Genomic DNA, 10,020 nt, shown 5'->3' on the forward strand with positions numbered 1-10,020 from the left:
GCAGAGACTTTCAGAAACGATGCCCTGCACTGTGGGTTCTAGTGGCCAGGGTGGCACACCAGGCAGAACAAAATGGCATACAGGGGGAGCACTGAGCAAATTGCATGATGAAGAGATACTGCAATCCAGACCACCACTTTGTTAAGTAAAGCTAAAATGGCAATGGCTTTGGTCAAGTTTATGCTTGTCCTCTGCTGAGTGAGGATGCATTAGAGAGGATCATTGAGGTACGGACCAGGACTCTGAGCAGCAGCAGGTACAAAAAGGCATTTGAAAGATCACAGCAAAGATGGCAACTAAACCAAGATACAGTGGAGCCTTTTACCATGTTCTCTCAATTACAGGGAGGTGTCAATGCTATCCTGCAGCGCCAGGATAGATTTGGTAATAATGCCTGAAAAATATTCTTGCAAGTTGAAATTAAGCCCATAGAGCAATTTGAAAATACGAATACTTTACTCTTGCACAGTTAGGCAAATCTAGTACTGTTTGGCCCAGCAGAGAGAGTCAATTAGCCTGTTAACACACAAGCATCATTCCACCCAAAGACAGGCATGCTTTCCAACAAGAAAGTTTAAAGGTTCACTTGGTCAAACCCCTATTAAAAAAAAAAAAAATCTGCATCAGAAGCAAAGATGGAACTCAGTTTTTCCACCAAGTTTGGATCAAGAGTCTTACAGTTTTTCAAGTATTAGCTGAGGTCTCAAAGTTAAAACAGAACAGCTTTACCATCAACTGACAGGAAGTATGGAAAAGACTTTAAGAAACAGACTCCTCTTTGCATGATGAAACTGAGAACAGTGTGCGTTTCTGCATAACAGAGCAGTTCTTGATAGCAGAGATTGGCAGGCTGGGATGGAAATACTTCTGCAAAGTGTGATATTACTGAGGAAAGGGTAGAAAACTACCAAGTCAGAACTACCAACAAATAATTAACATACTGGAAAGTCATCCAGCTCTAAAAGTGATTCAACACCCTCTCCCTGATCTGCATTAATTCTGAATTAACACACAGTTCAAAGTCAGCACAGCTACCCTACCTTGAACAGAGCAATACTGATTTGTACCAGCTGAGGATGTGGGTTAAAAGCTTCACACACAAAGTATTCCATATCACATCCTATTAAAGGTCTGTCACTTAAGGCTGTCTTCAGTCTTTTTCATCCTATGTGTTTTGGTCATTTCTTAGAGAACATTTTTCCCAATCTTCCTTCTTTATTTCTTCATTTATGAGATGTGAAACTAATTGCTTTAACAAGACATCTTTCAACAAAGGTGTTTTCAGAAAGACAGTCAGAGCAGCTGATGATTGGTTGTTCAGACTGAATGCCAGCCATCTCTCTGCCAGAAGCCCAAGCTAAACTGTTGCCAACAGAACGGGACATTTCAATGCATGACCTCTACCAAGTAAGCGGGTGACTACTGCAAAAGTCACTGTGAAAGGACACCAGTGTTTTCTCCCTCACAAACAGATGCAGCAGGACCCTCAGCTCACAATAACTGCACTTGGAACACTGTACTGGAGAACACCACCCCAAAAAAATAAAAAAATCCACAAATGAAAAATGTTAGTACCTTTCCCTAACCATTTTTTCCTTTTCTTCAGAGAGCAAAAAGCAACCAGAGGAGCTCCAAACCATCAGGAATTAAACCAAATTAACACCCAGCTTGCTAGTTACAATGTCAAAGCTGAATATATATAAAAAAAAAAAGCTATTTCTTTTTTAAACCTATTGTTTACTGCAATTTACTGTGGAAAACCTTATTTATTTGTGCAGCAACTGTTGAATGCTTCCCCCTTTTCTACTCATTCAGTATATGACCAAAAAAGAGCCTTAAGAAATTAGAATCATATGAAACCCAACACTTGAAGTTTCCAGAAATCATGAGTTAAATTTGGGGGTATAGGGAGTGGAAAAAGAATCACACTTATTGCTGACATTTCCAGTTCATCTATTTCCACAAGAGTGCTTTTATTATACAGATTAGAAAAATGCTTTAGCACTAATCAAACATATCAAATCATTCTGTATGTAAGAGAGAGCTCCAGCCATTGAGAGCCTGTAGTCTAAAAGATGAGTGAAGGCAAAAATACATCAGTACTGTCTTCTACCACGATGCTTGCACACCCAGTCTGCAACTCCAGGCAGGCCAGCATGTATCAAGCTATTCCTCCTTCTTCCCAGTCTTTGTCTTTCATTACATAACAGAACAGTTTGTTCAGCGAACCTGCTGAACACCCAGGCACTGTTAGAAATCTTATTAGATGAGCCCAACTACAGTGCTTTTTCCTTGAGGCTCTAAAGTGATCTGGTGCTCCCATGACAACCAGCATGCAGGTATGAAAACTGTTAACTCCAAGCTTTGATTATTTGCTATCATCACACAGTCAGAACTTACATCCAGCCCCATTGCTGGTGTGCTGCTTTGAAGCAGGGGCTTAGGCATTGCTATTTTGCCACTTGCTGAGCCATTTCCAGTAGCTGGGGGCAATGCAGTCACCGTATGATTGTGAAGCTGCGTGGTCCCTCCAGTGACGGCAATGACTGGCTGGGAGGCAGGAAGCACCCCAGAAGCCTGGAGCTGTACCACCGCAGGCTGCGGGAGCACCACCGACTGACCTAGAACACAAGAACAAACATGAGTGCTCAGTGTACGACACGAAAAGGATTTGTTGTGATTAGTTTGTAGGGCAATACTGACACAGGAGGCAGGCAACAGCAACCCAACTTCCTCCCCTGGCCCACACTACTTGTCTAAAGTCTGATTCCTAAGTATCAGTATATTCCACAAGGGGAAAAAAAAAGTCAAAAGAAGTTCACAGGGCTCCAAAACCATCCTGCAAACCAAAGCTACAGATGTTAAAGGGATCTGCTAACTCCAGCTCTCTCCCAAAATTTATGGCTCTCCAGTGTTAATAAAAGTCATTTGTTAGCAATACTGAAGCAAGAATGTTTCTAATACTTGCTGCACTCCAAGTAACTTTTTCAGAGGACTTAGCCAATGTTAGCTTTGAATGCTCAGAAGCCCACTGTCATAATGTAAACATCACTCCAATCAAGGAAAAAAAAAAGGTAAATGAAACATGGTGTGCAAGATCTATTCATGTTCATGAAATCTGCTGTAAAGCCAGTAACTGATGTTTAAGCTTGATTTTTTTTTTTTACTTATTTTTTAATAATTATTCTCACTCACTATTAGGGAAAAACAGTGACTATTTGAGAATTGCCTTTGCACAGCCGCACTTGCAGAATTCCAGATGCCTACATTACCGTAGGCTAGTGGAAATCATTCTTGCCTGGCACAATTTGTGGCACCAAGCACCTGGATATTGCAGAAAGACAGCCAGGACCCTCTATGCCTCACTACTTCTTGCTTCAGTTTCAGAGTCCAATCACATCATGTCAATTCTAGGAGTGAAAGTAGAGAAGACGGATGAGGGCCTGTGGGTCTCTCTCGCAAACACATAACTCAGGGCAATTCCTGAGCCTGTGGAAGGACAAAATTTGAAGAGACGTGCAGAACAGTTAAGTGCCTACTTCTGTTTGAGTGTAGTTTGCTGCTCTGTAAATCGGAATTGCTCTGGGTAAAGACCAACAGTCAGAATACCCCAAAAATGTGTCTGTTAGACACTTGTGGACTTCCTTCAGTCAAAGCTAGCAGTGAGTCTGCTGACTAAGCAGACATCTAAGCTCCTGCTTTGCCCTTTCATAGTTCCACAGATTTACAAGTTTGATTCTGGCTTATCAGCATTAATAGTCCCACCTATCTCAAACCTTCCCCCTCTTATCCATCTACTTTATTGTCATATTCAATGAAAATCTTCATGTAGAAACCAATTCAGAAACATCATAGCAAACGAAGATGAACTGAAGCCTCAGAATATGAAAAAAAACAATGCAAGTTACATTTTCAAAACATCCATTATATCCTCTATTCACCCTAAATTAAGACCATAATTTAAGACCGCTATTGGAAAAAGTGCTGTCTTGCATGAGAAATTTGACGTACAACCTGACAGACCTGAAATAAAAGAAAGCAGTAGATAATTCCAAAAAGACTTTGAATGGGAATTAAAGTTACATCCAAGAAATTTCAGTCCAAAAATACATTTAACTCAAGCAGGTGCAAACCTCATCATAACACTTTGCTGCATGAAAACATATGAACATCTATTTAATTCTTTGTAACAGGATGACCTGGCTGGCTTTTAGAAACAGTCTGTTCCAGCTGAGCACTCCAATCAAAATGCATAACTGTATATTACAGCACTTACTCAACCTTTTGGAAGGTGAAAAGTGGTCATTTACCTAGCGCCAAGATCTTTTATGTATAAGGTGTAAGATCAGACCTCTTTCTTGCAGAAAAGGGCTTGAAGACATCACAAGGTAAAAAAAGAAAAAAAATTAGCACTGCCCTATTTAAGAACCTCAAACGGCGAATTTGAGATGCTTTCAACTTTTTTTTCAATGCAAAAGACATGTGATACTCTAAGATCATGCTTTCCTCTTCTAAACTTTCAAGAAAGAGACTGTAAAAACACCGTTCCTCATGCTCCTTGAGGATAATGGCACATTTCAGACAGGCAGCTCCAACCTGCTACATCCAGAGGATTTTGACTAATGAAAAAAATCCTTATGGTTTTTGTTTTGGAAGTGGCACTACAGAATTTTTAAACACACCATCAGTGAAGGTAAACACATGGCATGAAAATAGTTTCCCCAAAATATTTCCTAGGAAATAGTATTCTTAGAGAATAGTAGGAAGTTACTTTCCTAACATTTCTTGCAGGTGAAGGCAGAATCTGATCTTCCCAATATCATAATTATATCCAGAAAAATCTGTATCCCCCAACATTCCTTATTCCAGATGGTATTTTATCAGCTGAAACATCAGAGGGAATAAGAATCAGGTCACTCTGACTGTGCTGACCTATGTTTTAAGTGGTCTAACAAACCTAAGTCTGTTACAGCAAATGCCAGCCTCTCCAGCCTTGACTTAACTCTTGACAGAAGAGCAATTAATAATGAAGACAAGTTCTTCACGATTAAAATAATTTCTAGATACACACACTTAAGTATTTGTCTCCTTTTCCTTCCACTCCTCACTGCATCTAGAGTCAACTGCAAGGATCTGCAGCCATCAGCTGGTGAAAACAAGCAACTGCACCTGACAATTTCAGCAAAGCAGATAACATCCCTACTGTCTTTGCAAAAAGTAAAATAATGCTTGGGATTCAGAAATGAAGGCTACTTCAGCAGACTGTTACAAAGTAATAGCTTAAAGAGGAAGGAAGAATTACCAATGGATGGGAAATCACGTGCCTCCTGTTAACACCAACTTACACCTGTAAACAACCACTCCAGTGCCTAACCAGACTCTAAACATCACCCTCATAACTGTTAGCAGAATTTGTAACATCCTGTCTAATGTTACTTAGCGAGATAAAAAGCAACAGCACAAACTTATGTTCCCACCATCCTGTGGCAACAACTTCCATGCAGGTAAATTTTGCCCCTTCCTGAGCTTTTAAGCATCATTCAGCCATCCTAGCTGGTTCTACTGGATCTTCTCTTTGGTTATGACAGAGTAGGACTGGATTCACCTTATGCACCACCTGCCATTGCAAGCAGAGCAGAGCAAAAGGGGAAAGGGTCTCTAGAGATCCTTCCAGATCAGTAGTTTTATCTCCACAATTCCCAGCAGTCAGCACAGCTTCTTTGCCATACTGTCTTCCATCCCATGCAGTGCTCAGGTGAATACTGTTTCTCACATGGCTATAAGAGACCAGAATAAGGCCATCTTCTTTTCAGTATAAAGCCTTTGCAGCAAAGCACATAGCATCCCTCTTCCCTCCCCCTTCCCTCCCCCTCCTGTTTCACCTGCCAAAGTGAACTTCAGTGCAGGAATTGTTCCACACAAAAACAGTATTTTTCACCTACCTTTAGGAGGGGCTGGCTGGATATTAACAACTGGCTGATGCTTTGGTAGTGGCACAAGTGTTGGAAGAGTCTGAATAATGATGGTTTTAGCTGGGATACCAATGTTAGCCTGACCCTCATGTACAGCAGGCAACAGGGGTTTGGGTTGGATTGAAGGCCTGGATGCCGTCTGACCACACCTCTTCAGAGTCCTCACAGAATTATTTGCTACGAAAGGAAAAGAGATCCAAGTTTGACCAGGAGATATAAAGTAAAGAATTCAAGCAGTAATAGCGTAGCTCCTGACATGTTTTTTTTACCCACTTACAGTATTTGTTAACATAAACATATCCTATCCCAAATCCAAGTCGGAAATTAAAGGATTTACTAGCATCTGTTAGTCAAACATCTGTCCTCACAAGAAAACAAGCATACTAGTTGCAGAACTGAAATAATTCGACTGCTCATACCAGATTGACATTTGATGCTGATGGGCTTCTTCCCTCCATCTCCCTCAGGGGATGAGGGGCTTCTGGAACTCTTGCTGTAAAGGGAGATGGGAGACATCTCGGAGCTACAGTTGAAGTCCACATCATCCTGCAGACAGAAAGTATGAGATAAATGCTTCAAAAACAAATGAGAACAACTACTGGCAATTCAGAGTGTAATTCCTGTAGCAGCAACATGGATGAGATGAAAGGGAAACAGGATAAAGGTTGTATTTTGCTGTTTCATTCTATCAATGCTAAGTACCACTGAAAAGCACTTTGACTTATCGCCAGACTGGGGAAAAAAGCAGCAGCTGCTGGACTCAGAAGCCTTTAGAAGGCATGTTGTTTGGCAACCAGACACACACACAGAGCTGATTAAAAAGACTATTTTCTGAATGTTTTAAGTGGGTCACAGTAGGAGAGGAAGGAAAACACCACTGAAGGGAAGTTGGTTTTGCAGAGGTCGGAAAATAAAGCTGTTGCCTCTTATGCTATGTGGTTGATCAGACAGGTAAACCAGTGGGGTGTTTTGTTGGTCACAACTGGTTCTGAACAACTGCTGCTATCTGTGTTACATGGAGGTTTCTGCATACAGGCACATTCTGCACTGAAGAGTCCACAGACGATGGAGAAGGGACTGAACACGTTGACGTGGCTGGTGATAAAGGCTCTGTTTTCACACTTGCATCTGCAAGAGATGGACACAGAGAAGTTTTACTGCACAAGTTTCTAACAGCGGGACATGAGCAAAAACCACACAACTCTACATCAACTATTTCATTCCCGAAACAAGGCACAGCAGAAAATATAGCAAGATTAAAGATACTAAACAGCTTGGCTTGTAGAAAAACCTTCATCAGTTGTACCCATCCTACAGAAAAATAGCATGACTTGTCACCAGAGAACTAAATCTTACAGCCCATCAAATAGTTTCACATAAGTTATCACTGTTCCCAAAGTTACAACAGCTCACTCTTGGGGGGAAGGGGAAGAGGAAAATACCTGCAAAATATGGCAGCTAAATTACCTGAATAAGCATGGCTTGTAATATTCCAAAGGTCTGAGTCCCACGACATCAAATCCAAATCAAAATGAAAGTTATACAGGTCATTCTCCTGAAATGACAGTTCAGCAACAAAAAAACAAGACAAAAAGACAGTAAACATTGAAACCATCAGTCATTATATTCACATTCTTACAACGCTGGACAAAAAAAAAAAAAAAAAAAAAAAAAATCACTTGAGTTGCCTTACAGCACACGGAGATGAGAAGCCCTAAAGGGGATAATGTTCCACTGGAATGCATAGGACAGGGCTTCTTTTAAACCTTAGAGTTCAGCTGTATGAAAGGGGCATTTCGGTTCAAGAGCATCAATGATTATTGTACTGTTAGCAGTTATTAGTAATGCAAAAATTCCAAGTCCAGTCACTGATCCACCTCATCTACAATACAGTTTTTGACAATTTGTCATCATCCTCCCCATCCTCCTCATGAAAAAAATTTATTTAATGCCCTTCCATCATGAGATCTCAAAGCACTTTAAAAATGAAATCAGTATTGGCCCCAGTTTACCAGCATAGAAACAGCCACATGGACTGATGTGCTCAAAATCGGCTACCTGATGCACAGTATCTATTAGACCTCCCTAATCTTGAGCAAACAGACGTCACTATTTTCTAAAGCAAAGGTGACCAGTTTCCTTTTCCAACAGGACACAAAACTAAAATCACTTCATATGTACTATTTATTGTATAACCTTCAGAACAATCAGCTTTCTGTTCCAGTTCTTCTGCCGATGCATCTATAAGTCTCAGTTCCCTACTCAAACACAACATTTTTTTATGAACACTAGCATAAAAAACTAAATCCAGTTCTCTAACATCACATACTCTGTTTATACAAATACATACCAAGGATTTTCTTGCAGAAACCTATCCTGCAAATATACTTCTTAGGTTCTCATTTTGCCTCGTATTTAGAGTCAGGGGCTCAGAAATCTCCAGATTGCACAGAATTTAGAATTTGCAGTCTAGGATGAAGAAAGAGCTCAAGAGAGCATTTTTACAGGAAGAATGACCAGAAATCACATCCTGAGCTGTGCAGTACAAGCCTTCACACAGGTAGATAATGCTGACCGCTGACTGATAATACCTTGCCCTGGCATGATGCAGTAGTTCCCACATTTGCTCCAGTGCCTGCTCCACAATGCCTGGGAACACTTTCAGTATTTGAGATTTATGCCTGATAACACAGGAGCAAGGTTGCGTTGGAAGCAGCTTAGGATGTGAGGAGCAGAAAGAACCCAGGAGGAAGAACAGAGTGCAGAGAATCAGTGAAGCATAGAAAAAGCAGTATGTGTGGCTGGACAGGACAAATGCATAGGGTTGCAAGAAAAGAGTTTGGGAGAAAACTCTAAAATAAACAAGGAAACAGGCAGTCATCCTATACTCAAGCTGATAGAGCACAATATTAGTGAATGCAGACACCACACACCCACGCTTCTTCACACTCCTCCTCCTTTTATGCAATCCAGAAAGGTACTGCCCTATTAGCACACTGTTGTAGGGAATACACGCTTTCATTTGGTCAACAAGAATATATTTTTTCCTGAAAAGAGCCCCCAAACTTTCAACTTAAACAGATTCCTTTAAATTTAGTCTTTAAAACATATAGCTTTGATATCAACAATTACTTACTAACAGCGCCTCAGCTCTGTATGTGTAAACTACCCTCAACAGTTAATACAGCTCTAAGCTCTAAAGTAAATGGTGAACAAGTCTGAAAGTTACACTGCCTCCTTCCAGACCATTATGATAGATACACATAAATCACAGCACCAAGGTGCTGTCCCCTATGGGGTGCCCCCAGGAACGTATTTAATATTCTCCTGTGTGGAAGCAGCATCCTGCAGGAGCAATCTAAAAGCCTTTCTGTGCTAGAAGGCAGGTGGTTAACAGGAGCCTGTTAGACTGCGCGACTTTCGCTTTCCTCCTGCCAAGGAGGACCCCTTCGCCCCTCCCGGGCCCTCGGGACTAAGACGAGCGCGCCGGGTGCTGGTCCCCGCCTCTGCCATGCCCGGTCCCCGCAGCTTCCACCTCAGAGGGGGCGGAAAGCACTCGCTCGCCCTGCGGGCCCAGAGCCCCACACCGCCCCCGCCGCTCACCTCCGCCTCGTCCCTCGCGGCCCGCCGCGGCTCGCCGGCGCCCAGCAGCTCGCCCAGCTCCTCGCCCAGCACCGCCTCTGCGGGCAGACACAGCAGCCTCAGCGACCGAGCCCACAGGCCGCACGGCCCCGGCCCCCCTCCCCGCCGGCCCCGGCCACCAGCCCCCCTCCCCGCGGCCCCCTCCCGGCCCGCGGGCCCCGAACCCCTCACCCCAGTCGAGGCCGCCCCCCGGGGGCGGCAGCAGCCCCGCCGGCTCCCACTCGGCCTCGGCCGCCGCCATCGCTTCCGCCTTCCTGCCGAAACACACGTCTCCTTCCCGGCAACGCCCCGCCCCGGTTACGGCGGCCGCCAGCGGACACGGCGCGGAGGCCGCGCCCCGGGCGCAGAGCGCAGGCGCGAGGGGGGCGTGGCGTGGCGGCCGTTGGCCGCGCGGGGCGCGCGCGGG

The 10,020-nt window shown here is 43.3% G+C and overlaps 1 protein-coding gene across 5 annotated transcripts in view; it reads right to left on the reverse strand.

Annotated features, from left to right (window-relative positions):
• ATF6 (activating transcription factor 6) overlaps positions 1–9,867 on the reverse strand; it is a 96,928-nt gene extending 87,061 nt beyond the window's left edge. For 4 of the 5 annotated variants that reach the window (XM_067300747.1, XM_067300750.1, XM_067300748.1 and 1 more), the window contains exons 1-7: positions 9,786–9,867; positions 9,576–9,652; positions 7,440–7,527; positions 7,006–7,100; positions 6,392–6,518; positions 5,943–6,149; positions 2,401–2,621 (exon numbers count right to left, since the gene is read on the reverse strand). In XM_067300747.1, coding sequence (XP_067156848.1) covers positions 2,401–2,621; positions 5,943–6,149; positions 6,392–6,518; positions 7,006–7,100; positions 7,440–7,527; positions 9,576–9,652; positions 9,786–9,855 — 885 coding nt within the window. In that variant the 5' untranslated portion in view covers positions 9,856–9,867. Of the gene's footprint in view, positions 1–2,400; positions 2,622–5,942; positions 6,150–6,391; positions 6,519–6,895; positions 6,969–7,005; positions 7,101–7,439; positions 7,528–9,575; positions 9,653–9,785 lie in introns of those variants that run through there. The other variant, XM_013961254.2, reaches the window with a different exon arrangement.
• Between the last annotated feature and the right edge of the window lie 153 nt (positions 9,868–10,020).

The sequence above is a fragment of the Apteryx mantelli genome, chromosome 8 (genome assembly GCF_036417845.1).
Source record: "Apteryx mantelli isolate bAptMan1 chromosome 8, bAptMan1.hap1, whole genome shotgun sequence".
NCBI classification, from domain to species: Eukaryota; Metazoa; Chordata; class Aves; order Apterygiformes; family Apterygidae; genus Apteryx; species Apteryx mantelli.